The sequence below is a fragment of the Erinaceus europaeus genome, chromosome 11 (genome assembly GCF_950295315.1).
Source record: "Erinaceus europaeus chromosome 11, mEriEur2.1, whole genome shotgun sequence".
Classification (NCBI taxonomy): domain Eukaryota; kingdom Metazoa; phylum Chordata; class Mammalia; order Eulipotyphla; family Erinaceidae; genus Erinaceus; species Erinaceus europaeus.
Window position 1 is genome coordinate 74,335,051 of NC_080172.1, and position 22,434 is coordinate 74,357,484.

Consider the following 22,434-nt stretch of genomic DNA (forward strand, 5'->3'; position numbering starts at 1 on the left):
CTCAACATTTCCAACTGAAGTCGAAGAAAAATTTAAAAATATTTATTTTAATTATTTACAAGTAGTAAATTCAGTGCATGTTAGCATAAATGACATATTTTAGTGAAAACTACATATTCCAGGGGCTGGGCGGTGGCACTCCCAGTTGAGGACACATATTACTATGTGGAAGGACATGGGTTCCAGCCCTGTGCCCCACCTGCAAGGAGGACACATCATGAGCGGTGAAGCAGGACTATAGGTATCTGTCTATCTTTCTTTGTCTACCCTTCCCCTCTCAACTTCTCTTTGACCTATCAAATAAAGTAGGAAAAGTAAAAGAGGAAAATTTGGCCACCAGGAGCATCAGATTTGTAGTGTTGGCAGTGAGCCCCAGCAATAATCCTCAGGGAAACTTAAAAACAAACACCTTTACATAATCCAAAATAAAATTAAAATTACATTTTTGTAAACCTTTTGAATTTTTGACTTGATAGAAGACACCTGGATCATCAGATTGTCTTCAGCATTCAATCTATATAAGGATTATGCAAAAAGACTTTCATGATACTCCTAGCTCCCAAATTCAATCTTGGGGCACCACCATCAGCCAGCACTGAATAGTATTCTATTTTTTTTATCTGTTGTATGTTATTTAATTTGTAATATATGAAGAAATTGGACTTCACAGAGATTTCTAACTGGAAAAAGGCAATAGTATTTTAATGATCTTTTAATTTAACTGTGAGGGTCTTCTTTACTAGTATATCAAACTCAAAAATCTACCTATTTTCTAAAGATTAATAGCAAAGTAAAATCTGATATGTTGATGAACTTTTTGTACTCTGTTACATTAAGATCTGTTGATCGTGTGGTCTGGGAGGTGGCGCCGTGGATATGGCTTTGGACTCTGAAGCATGAAGTCCTGAGTTCAATCCCCAGCAGCACATAGTGATTTCTGGTTCTTTCTCTCTCTCCTATCATTTCTAATGAATAAATAAATAAACTCTTAAAAAATCTATTGATCTCTATAGCACTTTGAATGAATTTTTTTTCTAACTCATGCATGATTTTACTTCATCATGCTTTGGAGGATATTAGTTTGTTGAGATATGTAGGTCTTCCATAATTTGACACATTTCAATATTTGATATAAAATAATTTCATTAATATCACCCCCAAACTCTTAAAAAATACCTGTACATACTGCAAAGCTGCACTGTGGAAAATACAAGTTTCCAAAATTTGTATTTTCATTTGGAAACTTGAATTTTATTATTAACCACACATACTCTTGGTTGTTTCTTCTCATGTGACAGGCTTGCATTTTCAAGAGACTGTGTGTCAGATATCTAAGCCTGAATGATGGTAGTTTGCTAGCTCTTCTTTCATGTGAAAAATAGTGTTGCCTAAAAATATCAACTTACTAACTCAATTGTGCAAGTGCTTTTCCCCAAAAGAACTGTTGTGCTGACTGTGGCACTGCACAGTTTTATGTTTATTTTCTATTTCTTCGTACAGAAAGTTAGAAAGAATTTCTCAGTGTTTGAAATTTACTAAGAATGCTTGTTTTTTTTTTTTTTTTTTTTTTTTTTTTTGCTATCTCCTTAAGGTTATTCTTAAGTGAAACTGACAATCTCATTTATTTACTTACTATAAGTGGGAGGTCTAGCTTCTGTAATTGCTTCACCTCTGAACATGGGTGTTGACAGGTCAATCCATACTTCCAGTCTGTCTCTCTCTCTCTTTCTCTAATGGGGCAGGGCTCTGAGGGAGCGGAGCTCCAGGACATATTGGTAGGGTCATCTGTCCAGGGAAGTCTGGCTAGCATCATGGTAGCATCTGGAACCTGGTGGCTGAAAGAGTTAACATATAAAGCCATACAAATTGTTGGTTAGTCATGAAACTAAAGGCTAAAAAATTACAGATAAAGATTTGGGGTCTCTGTTTTGGAAATAGCTAGTGGGTCTATTTTAGTTATATTCCAAAGGGCCCATGACTTTATTAGTTTTTGCCTGAGCCTAACATCTGATATGCTAGTGATCCCAGGTTATTGTCTGGGGGGATGATATCATGGCTGGAAAAAAGAGCTAGAAAGCTGGATAAGGGAAGAGAGTGGCTCCCAAATATGGGGAAAGTGTATAAATATTGTTGACTATAAACCCCATCGATTTGATCAGGGGTCCACATTCAGCACAGGAGCCTATGTAACCATGCCCAGGTGGTACTCATTGCATTGTCTAGGTTGGAATCAGCAGATGCAGTATGAGTTGGTATGAATTGAGAGAGGCATGCTGGAAAGTGAGCCCCACCCTAGAGGTTCCAGGACTGGGAGAAATTTGGGCTTTATTGAGGAAGCAGGAGGTTCCTGCTGTCTTGGGGTTTAAGAAGGCAAGAGATAAGTTAATGCTGTAATCAAATTATTTGGCAATTTGGTTGACTTTGAAAATCCCATTGTTAGGATTTGCTGTATCATATACAACCTCACCATTATATATAATATAATATATATTATGTAATATATATATTATAAAGTAAATCCACTAGTTACTTCAACTCTCCTAGTCTAAGCTTTTAGAAGAGTCAACATTTCAAAGATTCAGCCTATGGTCTGTGCATTGAAGTTTGAGACATTCAATCAATTTTCCCCTCTCGTATTAATTAAATTAATTAAATAGTGATTTATATGACTATAAGTTAATAGGAGTGTACATAAACACCATTCCCACCACCAAAAGGCTGTGTCCCATCCCATCCCATCCTCCCCCCCACCCCCCACAGTGAAGCTGAGCATCCACCCTCACTCTCCACCCAGAGATTTTTGCTTTGGTGCCCTACTCCAAACTCAGTCAGATTCGGCTTTGAGTTTCCCTTTCTGTTCTTCTTTCTCAACTTCTGTTTATGAGTAGGATCATCCCATACTTGTCTTTGCCTTTCTGACTTAGCTCACTTAACATAATGACTTCTAGCTCCATCCAAGATGGGTCAGAGAAGGTGGGTTCATTGTTCTTAACAGCTGCGTAGTATTCCATTGTGTATATATACCACAGCTTTCTCAGCCACTCATCTGTTGTTGGGCACCTGGGTTGCTTCCAGGTTTTAGCTATTATGAATTGTGCTGCTATGAATATAGGTGTACACATATCTTTTTGGTTAGGTGTTATGGTGTCCTTGGGGTATATCCCTAGGAGAGGAATTACTGGGTCATATGGAAGGTCCATGCCTAGCCTTGTGAGAGTTCTCCAGACTGCTCTCCACAGAGGCTGGACCAATCTCCATTCCCACCAGCAGTGAAGAAGGGTTCCTTTGTCCTCACAGCCTCTCCAGCATTTGTTGCTGCTGTCCTTTTTTGAATCACAGGGGTGAGCTGTTATCTCAATGTTGTCTTTATTTGCATTTTTCTGACAATCATTAACCTGGCACAATTTTTCATGTGTTTGGATATCTTCTGTAGTGAATATTCTGTTCATATCCTCTGCTGCCCTTTTTTTTTTTTTTTTTTTTTTTTTTTACCAGAGCTCTGATCAGCTTTGGCTCATGGTGATGCAGGCAATTAAACCTGGGGCTTTAGAGCCTCAGGCATGAGAGTCTTTTTGCATAACCATTATGCTGTCTACCTGTACCCAGTTCATTTTTAATTGGGTAATTTTTATTTTTTTTGTAGGTCTGTACCAATTCTGTATATATGTTTGATAGCAGTCATTTATTGGATGTGTGATATGGAAGTATCTTCTTCCATTTACTGAGTTGCCTGCTTATCCTTGTGTTATTTGCTTTTGAAATGTGGGAACTTTTTACTGTCATGTAACCACATTTATTTACTCTTTTTTAAATTTATCATGCCCATAGTGTTGAATCTCCAAAGATATCTTTGATGTGAAGGTACTGCAAAGTTACACTATTTATTCTATAAAGTTTAGAGTTCATGTTCTAGTATCTAGATATGCGATCCATTTTAATTTGACTTTGGTATTAAGTTGTGGTCTAATATCACTTTTCTACATGTGGGTGTCCAATTTTCCCAACATCATTTGTTGAAGAGGCCTTATTTATCCCATCAAATGGTTTTGGCTTTGTCATATATTAAGTGGTTGTATATGTCTGGTCTCATTTCTGGGCTGTTTTGATTACTGTTGCTTTGTAGTATAAACTGAAGTTGGGGAGCATGATACCTCCGTATTTTACCTCTTTTTTAAATTTTTTTTTATTTAAGAAAGGATTAATTAACAAAACCACAGGCTAGGAGGGGTACAACTCCACACAATTCCCACCACCCAATCTCCATATCTCACCCCCTCCCCTGATAGCTTTCCCATTCTCTATCCCTCTGGGAGCATGGACCCAGGGTCATTGTGGGTTGCAGAAGGTAGAAGGTCTGGCTTCTGTAATTGCTTCCCCGCTGAACATGGGCGTTGACTGGTCAGTCCATACTCCCAGTCTGCCTCTCTCTTTCCCTAGTAGGGTGTGTCTCTGGGGAAGCTGAGCTCCAGGACACATTGGTGGGGTCTTCAGTCCAGGGAAGCCTGACTGGCATCCTGATGGCATCTGGAACCTGGTGACTGAAAAGAGAGTTAACATACGAAGCCAAACAAATTGTTGAGCAATCATGGACCCAAAGCTTGGAATAGTGGAGAGGAAGTGTTAGGGAGGTACTCACTGCAAGCTCTAGTGTACTTCTGCTTTCAGGTATATATTTCGCAGTAGTTTATGGATACGTGTGAACATATGCTCTCTCTCACAGAAACTGGTGTATATCTAGGTTTTCGGACTTTGTTAGAAAGTGAACCACCTTGAAAAAAATGAAAAAATAAATAAATAAATAAATAAATAAATAAATAAATAAGAAAGTGAACCACCTGAGATGAAATTAGAGTATACTATGAAAGGAAAGGTCTCACCAGAGTAATGAAGCTGAAGGGTTGTCATTCCACACGTGAAGTCTCTGGACACATTCTGAGGTGAAGCATGTTGAGGTGGCAACCGTTGCATTGGTTAGGTTGTGATCGGCAGATGCAATGTTATTTGATATGGATTGGGAGAGGCATACAGGAAAGTGGGCCCTATCCAAGGGTTCCAGGACTGGGTGGAAGTAGGGGCTCTATAGTGGAGATGTGAGGTTCCTGCTGTCTTAGGGTTCAAAAAGACAATCGATAGTTAATGTTATCATCACATTATTTGGTAATTGGGTTAACTTTGAAAAGTCCTTTTGTTATGGTTTGCTGTACAGTACCCAGTATCTTGTATATAGCTGTGCTATTGGTTGCTTCTGATCTACTTGGTCTAGGCTTTTGAGAGAGTCCGCATCTCAAATATGCAGCCTATATATTAAAAAGATTCAGTTTGTGTTTTGAAAAACTTTGAGACATACAATTGATTTTCCCCCTCTCATATTAATTAACTAGTGATTTATATGCCTACATTTTGCTAGGAGTGTACATAAACACCATTCCCACCACCAAAAGACTGTGACCCATCCCTCCCACCCACTCCCACCCCCCACTGGCCCAGGAAGCTGCATGTCTACTTCTCACCACAGGGCTTTTACTTTGGTGCCCTACTTACAATTTGGTCAGGTCCTGCTTTTAGTTTCCCTTTCAGATCTTCTTAGTCAACTTCTGTTGATGAGTGGGGTCATCCCATACTCATCTTTATCTTTCTGACTTAGCTCACTTAATATAATTCCTTCTAGCTCTGTCCAAGATGGGTCAGAGAAGGTGGGTTCATTGTTCTTGATAGCTGCATAGTATTCCATTGTGTATATATACCACAGCTTTCTCAGCCACTCATCTGTTGTTGGGATTTTACCTCTTTTTTAAATTGAGGTGGATAATACTTTGCAGTGGATTCACTGATATATGCATACAGTTTATTATGTACCAGACTCCCAAAGTTTTCTCCCTCTCCTCCCTCCATCTCCCTTCCCAGAGTTTTTTGCTTTGCTGCAACACAATTTACTTTGTGCTTTCCCTCCCCATCCATACTTTAAAGTCCTGCTAATAAGTGAGATCATTTGGTATTCATACTTCTCTTTTTGGCTTATCTCACTCAACATGATGCTCTCAAATTAATCCAAGAGAATGTGAAAGAGACAATTTCATCATTTTTTTACACCTGAGTAGTATACCATCATATGTATATGTGTATGTATATGTGTATATATATATATCACAATTATTATAGCCACTCATCTGATGTTGGGACTGCTTCCAGGTTCTGGCAATTACAGATTGTGCTGCTATGAACATAGGTATACATAGATCTCTTCTTATAGGTGTTTTTTTATTTTTCCTTTGGGTAAATCTCCAGGAGAGGAATTTCTGGGTCATAGGGTAGGTTCATGTCTAATGTCCTGATAAGTCTCCAGATTGCTTTTCACAATGTCTGGACCATTTTTCACTCACACCAAGCAGTGAAAAAGTGTCCATTTTTCTCCACATCCTCTCCAACATTAGTCATTTCTGTTCTTTCTGATGAATGACATACTCACAGGTATAAAGTGGTATCTCAGTGCTGTCATTATTTGCATTTTTCTGATGATTATTTACTTTGAACACCCTCTCATATATCTGTTGGCTCTCTGAATCTCTTCCTCAGTGAAATTTCAGCTCATGTCCTTGCCCCACTTTCTGATGGTGTTGCTTGTGTTTTTTTGGTGCCTAATTTACTGAGTTCTTTCTGTATTTTGGTTATTAGTCCTTTATCTGATGTGTGTTGTGTAAAGATCTTCTCTCATGCCATTGAGTGCCTTTTTGTCTGGGTGGTAGTTCCCTTTGCTGTACAGAGGCTCTTCAGCTGGATGTAGTTCCAGTAGTTTATTTTCTTTGTTGTTGGATTTGAATCCTTGAAGGCTGTTTTGAAGCATAGGTTGTGAAGTGTCCTGCCAATGTTTTATTCTACGTGTTTGATAGTTTCTAGCTTAATGTCCGTGTCCTTGATCCACTTGGAGTTCATGGTAATAAGTGGTGGTTCAGCTTCATCTGCTAACATGTTTGTTTATTTTTAAGTTCCTTGAATATTCATGGCTTTTGCAGTTCCACACAAGATTTTGGACAAATTGTTCAATTTGCTTGAAAAAAATGCCATTGGGCCTTGATAGGGATTGCACTGATATTTTAGATTGCTTTTGGTAGAATGGCCATTTTAATAATGTTTATTCCTCCAATTTGGGAACAAAGGATATTCTTCTATTTCTGTATGTTGCTCTCTATTTTTTTAATATTTATTTATTTATTCCCTTTTTGTTGTCCTTGTTGTTTTTTATTGTTGTAGTTATTATTGTTGTCATTGTTAGATAAGACAGAGAGAAATGGAGAGAGGAGGGGAAGACAGAGAGGGGGAGAGAAAGACACCTGCAGACCTGCTTCACTGCTTCTGAAGTGACTCCCCTGCAGGTGGGGAGCCAGGGTCTTGAACCAGGATCCTTACGCCAGTCCTTGCACTTTGCATCACCTGTGCTTAACCCACTGCCCTACTGGCCTCCTCCCCTCTCTATTTCTTTTAACAATGCCCTATAATTTTCATTGTAAAAGTCCCTCACCTCCTTTATGCAATTCACCCCAATGTATTTTACCTTTTGAGGGTCAATTATAAGTGGTCTTTTATTTGATCTTTTAGGGGGTTGATGGTGGCACAGCCAGCTAGTGGACATTTTACCATGTGCAAGGACCTGAGTTCAAGCACCCACCCTCCACTTGCAGGGAAGAAGTTTCACAAACAGTGATGCAGTACCACAGATGTCTATCTCTCTCCCTATCCCTCTCTATATACTTCTCTCCTCTAAATATTTCTCTGTTCTGTCAAATAAAACAAAATTTAAAAATAAAAAAGAAGGAAAATATGGGTGCTAGAAGGGGTGGTGGATACATAGTATATGCACTGAGCCTCAATGATAGCCCTGGTGGCAATTTTTAAAAAGTGAAAAAATTGGGGTGGGGGAACTGAAAAATTAAAATAAATAATTATTGTTTATATATACTTGCTTCTTATTATTTGTGCAAGTTCCTTTCCAATGAGAACGTTTTAGTTTTGACCACTGCCAAATCTTCCCCACTATATATGCTAATAACTTAATTAAATTAATGAATTTCTAGATTCATTAATAAGTCTATAGAAACACTTCAGCTTATGGTTGGGGAGATATCTCAATAATAGTATGTAGGATTTGCATTCAAGAGGTTCATACTTGATCGCTGTTACTACCTCTGATCTAATAAAAAAAATAAAGAAGAGAGGAAAGAAGGAAAATGGGAGATGCAGGGAGACTTCAGCTTCTGTTGATATCAAATGAGTAAGGCATTCAAATAATCCTACAAGGAAAATATTTTAAAGAACGGAAAATTACTTCTGGAGGTGGGGCTACAGAGCAGCAGCAATTGTGTTTCTCTCCTCTCCTCTCACCGGTCAACTAGGAATGCCAAAGGGACCATCTGGAAATGCAACAAGACAGGACTACAACGACATCAGGAACCCACCAAATCACCGGTGAGTGCAAACACATGTGGCTCGTGGACAGAGAGGAGCCCAGGGAGATTTAAGTGGCTAGTAACAGTCCGGCAGTTTACCAGTTGAGACACCACAACCAGTCTGTTTCACCAACAAAAAGATGGCTGAAGGGAGGAGAGGACTCCCCTAAGACTCACCAAATGCAGCTGTGAGTCTCCATTGCTACCGCCCTCAGAATCTGGAGCAGCGGGGAGAGGCCCTGTTCTGACACCAGGGGACAGAGAACTAACGAGGAAATTCAAGAGAAGATCTATACCTCAGCGTCCTAGCAGTGGGGTTGTGAGAGTCTCTTTGCATAATCACTGGATTATCTCTGCCCCACCCTGCTTTATCTCTTGGTCAGGAGTCAGTGATTAAGCTAAGAAGCCTACTTATAGTTTAAAAGCCCTCAGGCTCCCATAGCTTACAGGGAAAAAAAGAACAAAAGAGGCTTTTAAGCCACTGTGCTCCAACACAGGGATTATAATAATATTGAAACAACTGTCAATTTCCACAACTGTGAATCTGTAATTACCTTACTTAGACACAAGTCAATCCAGGCAAGAGTGATCAGTAATTTGAAAAGTACTGAGAAAGGGACCTCATAACATACTATATCAAATGGTTAAACCAACAAGAAGAAATATTGGAGAAATGAACCAGGACAAGTGTCCAGCTCAAAGACCCCCAAAGATTGAAGCAGAAAATAATTAGGTCAACATCCAACTACTAGTTAAGGAAAGAATCACAGGAGTGAGTAAAGAGTTTGAAAGAATTGTCACCATAAATGCAGAAACAACCAATGAGACTCTGGAAGAAAACAGTAATTATCTCAAGGTTATTAGAGAGCTGAAATATGAAATAGCTGAGCTAAGAACACACCTAGCTGAACAATCTAAAACAGTATCAGAACAAGGTAACAAAATAGATGAACTCCAGAAAACAGTAGAGGGCAGAGAGAATAGAATCAATGAGGCTGAAGACAGAATTAGCAAGATCGAGGACGAATTACTTACAACTAAAAAAGAAGTAAGAGATTAAGAGATGCTGAAAACAACAACAGAGACCTATGGGATGACTTCAAAATAAATAATATATACATTATTGGCCTACTAAAGGAAGAAAGGGAGAGGAAGAAAGCATTCTTCAGGATATAATAGCTGAAAACTTCTCCAGTCTAGACAACATCAAAGACATAAGGATTCAAGAAGCCCAAAGGGTCCCATGCAGAATTAACCCAGACTTAAATACACCAAGACACATCATATTTAGAATGGAAAGAAATAAGGATAAAGAAAGGATCCTGAAGGCTGCAAGAGAAAAAACAAAGAGTCACCTACAGAGGAAAACCCATAAGATTAGCAGCAAACCTCTCCACACAAACACTACAGGCCAGAAGAGAATGGCAAGGTATCTATCAAGTGCTAAATGGGAAAGGCTTTCAACCAAGACTACTGTATCCTGCTAGAGTGTCATTCAGACTAGATGGAGGCATCAAAAGCTTCTCAGACAAACAACAGTTAAAAGAATCAACTATCTCCCAGCCTGCCCTGAAAGAAGTTCTGAAAGGTCTTCTATAAACAGACCATCATAAATAGGACATATATCAGAATACTCTAAAACTCTACAAGAATGGCGTTACAATATATTCAGTCTTTGATATAAATAAATGTCAGTGGCCTGAATTCACCTATTAAAAGACACAGAGTAGGAAGATGGATCAGAAAACACAACCCAACAATATGCTGTCTACAGGAAACTCACCTAACTCAACAAGACAAACACAGACTTAAAGTGAAAGGATGGAAAACTATCATACAAGCAAATGGCCCACAAAAAAAGAGCAGGAACAGCTATTCTTATATCTGACATGATAGACTTTAAAATAAATAAATATTAAAAGATAGGGATGAACACTACTTAATGCTCAGTGGATCAGTCAATAAAGAGGACTTAACAATTATTAACATCTATGCACCCAATGAAAAGCCATCTAAATACATCAAACGTCTACTGAAAGAGCTACAGCAATATATTAACAGCAACACAGTCATAGTAGGGGCCTTCAACACCCCACACTCTCAACTAGACAGATTATCCAGGCATAAAATCAATAAAGACATGAGGGAGCTAAATGAAGAGATAGATAAACTAGAACTATTGGACATTTTCAGAGTCATTCATGCAAAGAATCTGGAATACACATTTCACTCAAGTCCACATGGGTCATTCTCAAGGATAGACCATATGTTAGGCCACAAGACAGCATCAGCAAATTCAAGAGCATTGAAATCATCCCAAGCATCTTCTCAGACCACAGTGGAACTAAATTAATACTTAATAATCAACAAAAGATTAGTAATAGCCCCAAAATGTAGAAGCTCAACAATACACTACTTTACAACTACTGGGTCAAAGAGGAAATAAAGAAAGAAATCAAAATGTTTTGAAAGTTCAATGAAAGTGAAGACACAAGCTATCAAAATATTTGGGACACAGCTAAAGCAGTACTGAGAGGGAAGTTCATAGCAATATGGGCACATTAGGAAACAAGAAAAAGCACAAATAAAGAGCATGATTGCACATCTGAAAGACCTAGAAGAAGAAGAACAAAAGAACCCTAAAGCAGCCAGAAGGAGAGAAATCACTAAAGTTAGGGCAGAAATAAATAACATTGAAAATAAGAAAACTATACAAAAGATCAATGAAAGTAAATGCTGGTTCTTCAAAAGAGTGAACAAAATCAACAAACTTTTAGTCAGACTCACAAAAAAAAAAATGGAGAAGACCCAAATAAATCGGATAGTAAATGAAAGAGGAGATATCACAACAGACACTGCAGAAATTCAACATACCATGCGAGGCTTCTATGAACAACTATATGCTACCAAGCTAGAGAACCTAGAAGAAATGGACGATTCCCTAGATAAATACCAACTTCCAAAATTAAGTAATGAGGAAGTAGATATCATGAACAGGCCCATCACAGCTAATGAAACTGAAACAGTTATCAGACATCTCCCCAAAAATAAAAGTCCCGGACCAGATGGTTTTACAAATGAGTTCCACAAAACCTTCAAAGAAGAACTAATACCTCTACTTTTAAAAGTCTTCCAGAAGATTGAAGACACTGGAATACTCCCTGCCAGCTTCTATGAAGCCAACATCACTCTGATACCAAAAGCAGACAGGGACACAACCAAAAAAGAAAACTACAGACCAATATCTCTGATGAACAGAGATGCTAAAATATTGAACAACATTCTAGCCATCCAGATACAGCAGTCTATTAAAAAGATTGTTCATCATGACCAAGTGGGGTTTATCCCAGGCATGCAAGGTTGGTTGTAAATCAATCAATGTGATCCACCACATCAACAAAAGCAAGACCAAAAACCACATGGTCATATCAATAGATGCAGAGAAAGCCTTTGACAAAATACAACTTCCCTTTATGATCAAAACACTACAAAAAATGGGAATAGATGGAAAATTCCTGAAGATAGTGAAATCTATATATAGCAAACTTACAGCCAACATCATACTCAATGGTGAAATACTGGAAGTATTTCCCTACAGATCAGATACTAGACAGGGCTGCCCACTATCACCATTACTATTCAACATAGTGTTGAAGCTCTTGCCATAGCAATCAGGCAGGAGCAAGGAATTAAAGGCATACAGATTGGAAGAGAAGAAGTCAAACTCTCCCTATTTATAGATGATATGATATTATACATAGAAAAACTTAAGGAATGCAGCAAGTAGTTTTTAGAAATCATCAGGAAATACAGTAAGATGTCAGGCTACACAATTAACATTCAAAAGTCAGTGGCATTCCTCTAGGCAAACACTAAGCTAGAAGACGTTGAAAACCCAGAAATCAATTCCTTTTACTATAGCAACAAAACAAAAAAAAATATCTAGAAGTAAACCTTGCCAGAGAAGTAAAGGACTTGTATACTGAAAATTATGAGTCACTAATCAAAGAAACTGAAAAAGACACAAAGAAGTGGAAAGATATTCCATGTTCATGGGTTAGAAGAATGAACATCATCAAAATGAATATACTACCCAGAGCCATATACAGATTTAATGCCATCCCCTTCAAGATACCAACCACATTTTTTTTGGAGAATAGAAAAAATGCTACAAATGTTTATCTGGAACCAGAAAAGACCTAGAATTGCCAAAACAATCTTGAGAAGAAAGGACAGAACTGGAGGTATCACACTCCCAGATCTCAAATTGTATTATAGGGCCATTGTCATCAAAACTGCTTGGTACCGGAACATGAATAGACATACTGACCAGTGGAATAGAATTGAGAGCCCAGACGTAAACCCCCACACCTATGGACATCTAATCTTTAGCAAAGGTACCCAGACTATTAAATGGGGAAAGCAGAGTCTCTTCAACAAATGGTGTTGGAAACAATGGGTTGAAACATGCAGAAGAATGAAACTGAACCAGTATATTTCACCAAATACAAAAATAAATTCCAAGTGGATCAAGGACTTGGACGTTAGACCAGAAACTATCAAATACTTAGAGGAAAATATTGGCAGAACTCTTTTCCGCATACATTTTAAAGATATCTTCAATGAAATGAATCCAATTACAAAGAAGACTAAGGCAAGCATAAACCTATGGGACTACATCAGATTAAAAAGCTTCTGCACAGCTAAAGAAACTACTACCCAACCCAAGAGACCCCTCACAGAATGGGAGAAGATCTTTACATGCTATACATCAGACAAGAGGCTAATAACCAACATATATAAAGAGCTTGCAAATCTCAACAACAAGACAACAAATAACCCCATCCAAAAATGGGGGGAGGACGTGGACAGAATATTCACCCCAGAAGAGGTCCAAAAGACCGAGAAACACATGAAAAAATGCTCCAAGTCTCTGATTGTCAGAGAAATGCAAATAAAGACAACAATCAGATACCACTTCATTCCTGTGAGAATGTCATACATCAGAAAAGGTAACAGCAGCAAATGCTGGAGAGGTTGTGGGGGTCAAAGGAACCCTCCTACACTGCTGGTGGGAAAGTATATTGGTCCAACCTCTGTGGAGAACAGTCTGGAGAACTCTCAGAAGGCTAGAAATGGACCTACCTTATGACCCTGCAATTCCTCACCTGTGGATATATCCTAAGGGATTCAACACACCCATCCAAAATATCTGTGTACACATATGTTATTATCAGCACAATTTGTAATAGCCAAAATTTGGAAGCAACTCAGGTGTCCAGCAACAGGTGAGTGGCTGAGCAAATTGTGGAATATATATATGAATACTACTCAGCTATAAAAAATGGTGACTTTACTGTTTCAACCGGTCTTGGATGGATCTTGAAAAATTCATGTTAAGTGAAGTAAGTCAGAAACAGAAGGATGAATGTGGGATGATCTCACTCTCAAGCAGAAGTTGAAAAAACAAGATCAGAATAGAAAACACAAGTAGAACATGGACTGGAATTGGCGTATTGCACCAAAGTAAAAGACTCTGGGGGTTGGGGGGTGGGGAGAATACAGGTCCAAAAAGGATGACAGAGGACCTAGTGGGGGTTGTATTTTTATATAAAAATCCAGGAAATCTTATGCATGTACAAACTATTTTATTTAATGTTGAATTTAAAACATTAATTACCCAATAAAAATTACTAATGATCTAAAAAAAAAAAAAGGAACATAAAATTAAGCTCACTGGTTAAGGACATCTGCCTTGTCATGCACACAGCTCCAGTTTGAGTCCTGGGATCACATGGGAGTACCAGTGGAATGGGGGCCATTCTCATGCAGCTCTCTCTCTTTTTCTGTATATATTAAAATCACCCTGGAAATCTTAATACATAAAAAGTGAGGGGGGGGAGAGGAAGGAAAGGAGGAAGGGAGGAAGGAGTAGTAAGTCACTGATAAGGACCCTGGAAGAAAATATTATTTGGATTTCCTGCCCCTTTCTGATTGTAAAGATTTTATAAAGTGTAACTTGCAGCTATACATTTTCTAAGTATTCACAATAAAATGTACTTATATAGAAAGTGTTCAAAAGAGAAGTATATAAAAGTCTTACTTATGAATTCTTTTATGGGATCATCATAAATATGACATTGCCTTAAAATAATTTTTTCCAGGAGTAAGTAATTTAAACAGTTTGAATAAGGGCTAACATTGGCATTTTTATTTCAGAATATATTTTACGACACCCTATCCAGCTATTCAAATCCAGCTATTATTACTTCTTCCAAATACCATGGTTCCCAGAATTTATGTTCTCAATAAATGATTTCAAGGTAAGTCAAACAGTGTATTGTCATTAAGGAAACATACTTTTAATTCAAGTCTATCCTTCAGAAAGAAAAATAGAATGGGAGTCTCTGCAGTGGCACACCAGGTTAAGCACATAGTACAAAGGACCCACTCAAGGATCCTGGTTCCAGCCCTGGCTCCCTACCTGCAGAGGGATCACTTCACAAGCAGTGAAGCAGGTCTATAGGTATCTTTCTCTCTCCCTCCCTATCTTCTCCTCCCTTCTCAATTTTTCTCTGTCCAAAAAAAGAAAAGAAAAATAGAAATATACTAAAACTGAACAAGTGCTTCTAAGACCTCATCTGTAGTTTTATTTTTATAGTCTTTGTGTATTCCAGAATCTGACAATTATTTATTATTTGTCAAAAACCATATTGAATACTTCTTATATGTCCAAAATGATGGTGGATATATAGGGAACTTTTAAATAACATATTATCTGAAATACTTCTACATAATTCTCTGACCGATAAGGACGTTCAAAAATATTTGTTTATTCATTTAAGGGACAGAGCCAGAGAGAAACTGAGGGGGGATGAAGAAATATGGAGAGAGAGAGACATGGACAGAACTGTAGCACTTCTTCACCACTTATGAAGCCCCCCAACCCCCATCTTCCCACATGTGGAGACAAGGAGCTTGAATTCAAGTCTTTAATCATGGTAATATGAATGCTTAACTGAGTGCATCACCACACAGCCCCCAAGGACTTGGGGTGTGTTTTTTTTTAATGTTTTTTTTTCAATATTTATTTTATTTATTTTCCTTTTTGTTGCCCTTGTTGTTTTATTGTTGTAGTTACTATTGTTGTTGTTATTGTTGTCGTCATTGTTGGATAGGACAAAGAGAAGTGAAGAGAGGAGGGGAAGAAAGAGACAGGGAGAAGAAGACAGAAACCTGCAGACCTGCTTCACTGCCTGTGAAGTGGCTCCCCTGAAGGTGGGGAGCCAGGGACTCGAACCGGGATCTTTACTCCGATCCTTGAGGGACTTTTTTTTTTTAACATAATCCCAATGCTGTTATCAAACTTAGTAAAAAACGACCATTTTCTTAATATTATTTCATACCTATTCAACTTTCCTCACATGTCTCAATTGTCTATATAAACTTTATTATTTAAATCAGGAGCTAAACAAGGTTCACACATTGAATTTATTTTATTATTAGTTTTTAATTGCCACCAGGGTTATTCTGGGGCTCATTGCCTATACAATGAATCCACTGCTCCTGACAGCCATTTTCTCTTCCCCTCTTTTTTTTTTTTTTTTTTTTGCCTCCAGGGTTATCACTGGGGCTCGGTGCCTGCCTTATGATTCCACTGCTCCTGGTGGCCATCTTTTTTCCCATTGTTGTTGTTGCTGTTGCTGTTGTTGTTGTTGTTGAGTAGGACAGAGAGAAACTGAGAGAGGAGGGGAAGAGAAAGACACTTGCAGACCTGATTTAGCCCTTGTAAAATAAACCCTCCTGCAGGTGAGCAGCTGGGGTCTCAAACCTGGACCCTTGAGAGGGTCCTTGAGCTTGCACTATGTGCACTTATCTCAGTGTGCTACTGCCCAGACCACCCTTCTTTCCTTCTTTCCTTCTTTCCTTCTTTCCTTCCTTCCTTCCTTCCTTCCTTCTTTCTTTTCTTTTCTTTTCTTTTCTTTCTTTTTCAGATCCTGGTCCCAGGATCATGTTTTTAACTATTTTTATTGTTATTAATTTATTTATAAAATAAAAATATCAACAAGACCATAGGATAAGAGGGTACAATTCCACACAATTTCCACTACCAAAGTTACTTATCCCATGCCTTCCCTTGAAAGCTTTCCTATTCCTTATCTGTCTCAGAGCATGGACCCAGGATCATTATGGAGTGCAGAAGGTGGAAGTTCTGGTTTCTGTAATTGCTTCTTCGCTGAACATGGGCATCAGCAGGTCAATCCATACTCCCAACCTGCCCCTATCTTTCCCTAGTAGGGCAGGGCTCAGGAGAAGTGGGCATCCAGGGTACCTTGGTGAGGTCCTCTTCCTGGTGAAGTCAGGCTGGCATCAAGGTAGTATCTGGAACCTGGTAGCTGAAAAAGCACTAAGATATAGATCAGAAAAAAATTGTTAAATAAAATCAGGAACCTAAAGGCAAGAATACTGTAGATGAGATTTTGGAAAAAGCTAATCAGTCTATTTTAGGTATATTCCAGGGGTCTGTCTATGACTTCACTAATTTTTGTCTGACCACAACAGCTAACATGCAGGTGAAACAAAGGTATTGTCTGGAGAGATGGTGTCAGAGTTGGAAAAAGGACTAGAAAGCTTGATCAGGGAAGAGAGTAGCTCCCAAATATGGGGAAAGTATTTAAGTACCATTGTAGGTGTCTTTTTTTTTTTTTTTTAGGTCTTTCTACTTGCATACTATTTTGGGTTCACTGCAAACTTGTGCACTTTTGCTTTAAGGTAGATATTTTCCCCTAACTTACGGGTACATGTATACATGTGTTTTGTTTCATGGGCTCTGATTTTTTCTTTCTCTCTCTCTTTTCCTTCTTTCCTTTCTTCCTTTCCTCCTTTCCTTCCTTATTTCTCCCTTCCTTCCTTCCTTCCTTCCTTCCTTCCTTCCTTCCTTCCTTCCTTCCTTCCTTCCTTCCTCGTCATTGTTGCTGTTGTTGTTAGCATCACTGGGGCCTCACTGTCTCAGGCTGACTTCTTCAGGTAGAAAGTGATAGAAAAAGAGAAAAGAAGAGACACCGCATCACCTAAACTTCTCACTGTCTGAGAAGTTGGTATACTGAGGACCTGACTTGAACCTAGGGAAAAAATAGCCTCCAGGAGCAGTGGATTCATGGTGTAGGCACCGAGCCCCAGCGATAACCCTGAAGAAAAAAAGACAAAACAAAATAAGGGCTGGTCTGAAGATAGATGATTTTGACCAACTCTCTGGCTTGATGCTATGAGGTTTTTTGTTTGTTTGTTTGTTTGTTTGTTTTGTTTTTCTTGTCTCGGTCTTCTTCATCTTTTACTTTCTTCTTTTATCTTTTGTGTTTCTTATGCTTCTCTATACAATATCCTGGAAGTGGTTGAATTCCATTCTCTAAGCTGGGAGTGTTCTAATAATATTTCTCTGCTATTGAGAAACCTGACTCACTTTTACTGTCCTATTCTGGGGGCATATGCTGGTGATTTACCATGACTGGCATAGCAATGCTCATACTTTGGAGTGAAACCATTAATGACTGGAGAGCCATCTGAAGCCTGAACCCTTCTCCATTACTCTCCCCAGAGTCACTTTGGCTTTAATACTGGGGGATCTCTCATCATGCTTGCTACTAATAATTTTTGCCACGGACGTCTTCTTAGTGAATCCACTGATCTCCCAGAGGTAGAACCTTTAGATTTGTTTTTATTACTTGTCTCACGCTTTCCCTGGAACTCTTCTCCTGACATATTATGTTTAGAGAATACAGAATAGCTAGAAGAATTAGTGCTCACCCCCACTAGGCCATTGACTGGGTCTTCACCACCAGGGCCACTGGTTACAACCCCATGCTTCAGTTTAACTATGACAGCAGCTAAGGATGGCTTCTTATTCCTGCTGGGAGATTTCCCATAGGAACTCCCATGCTGGTTCTGAGAAGAAGACATGGAAGGGCCACTTGAGGAAAAAGGATAATGGCGATGTTGTGCAAGAGATAGGTGATGGGGGAGTTTTCTGAGATAGTGAGCTTGAGGATCCTAACCCTGAAGATGACTTCATTCCTGGTTCCAGACATATGAGAACCTCCAGAACTGAACTGATAGGAGACTTGACTTAGAGTGTGGGGGAGTAACAGGACCAGGCTTCAATGGGGAAGCAAGTTTATCAGAGCCTCCAGGTAGCCTTGAGTGGGAAGGGGATGTGTTTGATTTACTAATGGATTCATAAGTGGTGATGGTTTCCTTTGAGGTTTCATTTTGGTGCTACTAGAGCCACTGCTCAGTCCATCCTTGGTAATGGGAAGGGAATCTGGCTTCCCCCCAGACTGGGATGAATTTTTGGACTTGCTAGAACCAGAAGACCCTTGGCTAGTATATATACTGCTATTTAACTTGGAATTTAATAAACCCTCCGATTTACTGCTTTTCATCTTGTCTGAGTTATAAGCAGATGAAGAAGAAAAGGAAGACTGGCTGTGGTGGCTTTTACTTCCTGAGGAAGACACAGAACCACTGCTGGTATATTGACTGTGAGAGGAGGGCTTGCCCACAGTCACTATTCCCTTTGGAATCTGAATAGTGATTTTCGGAATGGGTGGAGTGAATAGTGATTTTCAACACATGGGGGAGTCTGAGATCTTCCTGAACTGCCTGGAGATTTAGAACCACCTGTACTGGTACGAAGGACTACCAGGTTCTTACTAGACATGTGTGGTTTTATTTAGAACATTTACATGGCTCTCTAAACTCTAAAAACAAGGTGTAGTTAGAGATTAGTCATATTTCAGTTTCCTGTTTCTCTGTCTCCATTCTATTTCTTTTCCATAGATTATTTGAATTCTTTTTGTTTCATCTTTTTATTGCTTCTGTTTTTAGAAACATAAGTAAATATGTTTTTATACTTGTCTCCTTACATAAAAAGATAACCTACTAGTTTTCTTTTCCTATTAGTTTTTTTTTTCATTTAACAACACATACAATCAACATCATCACGTGTAGTAGGTCATCACCATAATTTCTTTTTTTTTTTTTTTACATTCAACAGTAAATACAATAGTTTGTACATACATAACATTCCCCAGTTTCCCATTTAACAATACAACCCCCACTATGTCATTTATCATCCTTCATGGACCTGTATTCTCCCCACCCACCCACCCCAGAGTCTTTTACTTTGGTGCAATATGCCAATTCCATTTCAGGTTCTACTTGTGTTTTCTTTTCTTTCTTTCTTTTTAAAATTTATTTATTCCCTTTTGTTGCCCATGTTGTTTTATTGTTGTAGTTATTATTATTCTTGTTGTCGTTGTTGGATAGGACAGAGAGAAATGGAGAGAGGAGGGGAAGACCGAGAGGAGGAGAGAAAGATAGACACCTGCAGACCTGCTTCACCGCCTGTGAAGCGACTCCCCTGCAGGTGGGGAGCCGGGGTTCGAACCGGGATCCTTATGCCGGTCCTTGTGCTTTGTGCCACCTGCGCTTAACCCTCTGCGCTACAGCCCGACTCCCTATCTACTTGTGTTTTCTTTTCTGATCTTGTTTTTCAACTTCTGCCTGAGAGTGAGATCATCCCATATTCATCCTTCTGTTTCTGACTTATTTCACTCAACATGATTTTTTCAAGGTACATCCAAGATCGGCTGAAAACGGTGAAGTCACCATTTTTTACAGCTGAGTAGTATTCCATTGTGTATATAGACCACAACTTGCTCAGCCACTCATCAGTTGTTGGACACCTGGGTTGCTTCCAGGTTTTGGCTATTACAAATTGTACTGCCAAGAACATATGTGTACACAGATCTTTTTGGATGGATGTGTTGGGTTCCTTAGGATATATCCCCAGGAGGGGAATTGTAGGGTCATAGGGTAGGTCCATTTGTAGCCTTCTGAGAGTTCTCCAGACTGTTCTCCACAGAGGTTGGACCAAGTCACATTCCCACCAGCAGTGCAGGAGGGTTCCTTTGACCCCACACGCTCTCCAGCATTTGCTGCTGTTACCTTTTCTGATGTATGACATTCTCACAGGAGTGAAGTGATATCTCATTGTTGTCTTTATTTGCATTTCTCTGACAATCAGAGACTTGGAGCATTTTTTCATGTGTTTCTCAGCCTTTTGGATCTCTTCTGTGGTGAATATTCTGTCCATGTCCTCCCCCCATTTTTGGATGGGGTTATTTGTTGTCTTGCATCACCATAATTTCTAGGAGTATTAAGAATTCGGTGGGAACTAGTATATCCAACTAACTTCCTTCCTATAAATACTTGACCAGTTTTCAGTACTTTTCTACTGTAAATAGTGTTGTAATCATTTCAATATATGCCACTTTATACCTTTCAAGTGTGTTTTGGAATTATGGAATCTGAATTTTAGAGAACCCCAGTGAACCAGATGCAGGGGTTTTAGATCTGCACTTTGAGAAATACTAATATAGAATAGCATTTTTCAAATTGTGAGTTGGGCCTTATTAGTAAATTGTAAATCAATTTGGTATCTTGCAAATTTAAATTTTTATAGGCAATTATAATAGAATTGAATTGAATTATAATTGTACACTATAATAAAAGTAAGGATATTTGTTTACATTTTTTGTTTCACAAATTATATGTAAGGATGTTAACTGGATCATGATATAAAATGAGTTTGTTACTTGGGTTATAGTCAAAAAAGTTTTAACAACCTTAGGGGGTATGAATTAGTTGTTAGTAAATGGGCAAATTATTGTTAATTATGCTATTAGGGAAGTTTTTAGGGTGAGTTTGGTCTTATAGAACATAATTCGGGATATCAGGAAATAGATCATTGAGGACCAGGCAATGGCATATCTGGTAAGGCAAACATGTTACAATGTACAAGAACACAGGTTCAAGCCCCCAGTCCCCACCTGCAGGTGGAAAGCTGCAAGTGTTTCATTCACCTCCCTATCTTTTCCCTCCCTCTCAGTTTCTCTACATCTCTATCCAATAAATAAATAAACAAACAAACAAAACAGCTCACCTAGTAGAGTGTATACTCTGCCACGGGTAAGTATCTGGAGGACATGAGATTCAAGACCTTGACCACCAGTACATGGGATCACAATACAAAGAGGAAGCTTCACAAGTGGTAGAACTGTGGTGTCTCTACTTCTACATCTACTTCTATATCAATCTCTCTTTCTGTGCCTTTCACCTTCTATCTGGCAAAAGAGATTTTATTTTTTTTTTAAGTGCCCATTAGGAGTAGTGAAATCATGCAAGCAGGAAACTCTAGTGAGGATGAATGAGAAAAAAAGACAAAGATAGTCAAAAAGAGAGAGAGAAGATGTAGATAGAGATCAAAGAGGAGGAGTGCTTTTTATAAGGGTGAAGTGTGTGTGTATTGTTAGAAGAATCCAGGAAATTAGAAATGTATGCAGTATAACAATGAAGTTTCCAGCCTAAATAGAGCAGAAACTGGAAGTTGTCACTACAACTACTCTCAAAAGTCAAGGATTTGGTTTATTATTCAATTAATGGTTAGGTAACTGAAAAGTTTTAATTGTTCCTTTTTTTACTTAAACTAGGCATTGAAGCATCTGTTTACCAGTCACAGTACTGGTTTTGGGAAAAAAGGATGTCGATTAACAACAGAAGATCTTGAAGCTTATATTTATATCTTTTCCCAACCTGGAGCATTAAGTGGTCCAATAAACCATTACCGAAATATCTTCAGGTCAGTAGCAGAGCACATGCCTCACCTGAATGAGGCCTAGGTTGGATCACTGGTACCACAAAAATAAAATATTCTAGCCGAATTATTAAAAGCCAGTATTTCTGTCCTTGTTTCTTAAGTTCCACCTCTAAGTGATATAATCGGATATTTGTTCTTCTTTTTTTTATTTATCCCACTTACCGTAATACCTTCCAGTTCCTCCCAAGATAAAGCAAATAAGATAACTTCATCATTGTTAACAGTTGAGTAGTATTCCAGTGTGTATATATACCACAACTTTCTTATCCAATTAAA

General features: G+C 38.6%; 1 protein-coding gene across 2 annotated transcripts in view; it reads left to right on the forward strand.

The window, feature by feature from the left end:
• EPHX4 (epoxide hydrolase 4) overlaps positions 1-22,434 on the forward strand; it is a 57,844-nt gene that overhangs the window by 31,455 nt on the left and 3,955 nt on the right. For both annotated transcript variants that reach the window (XM_060202066.1, XM_007524669.3), the window contains exons 5-6: positions 14,661-14,764; positions 21,992-22,140. In XM_060202066.1, the coding sequence (XP_060058049.1) occupies positions 14,661-14,764; positions 21,992-22,140 (253 nt within the window). The remainder of the gene's footprint in view (positions 1-14,660; positions 14,765-21,991; positions 22,141-22,434) is intronic.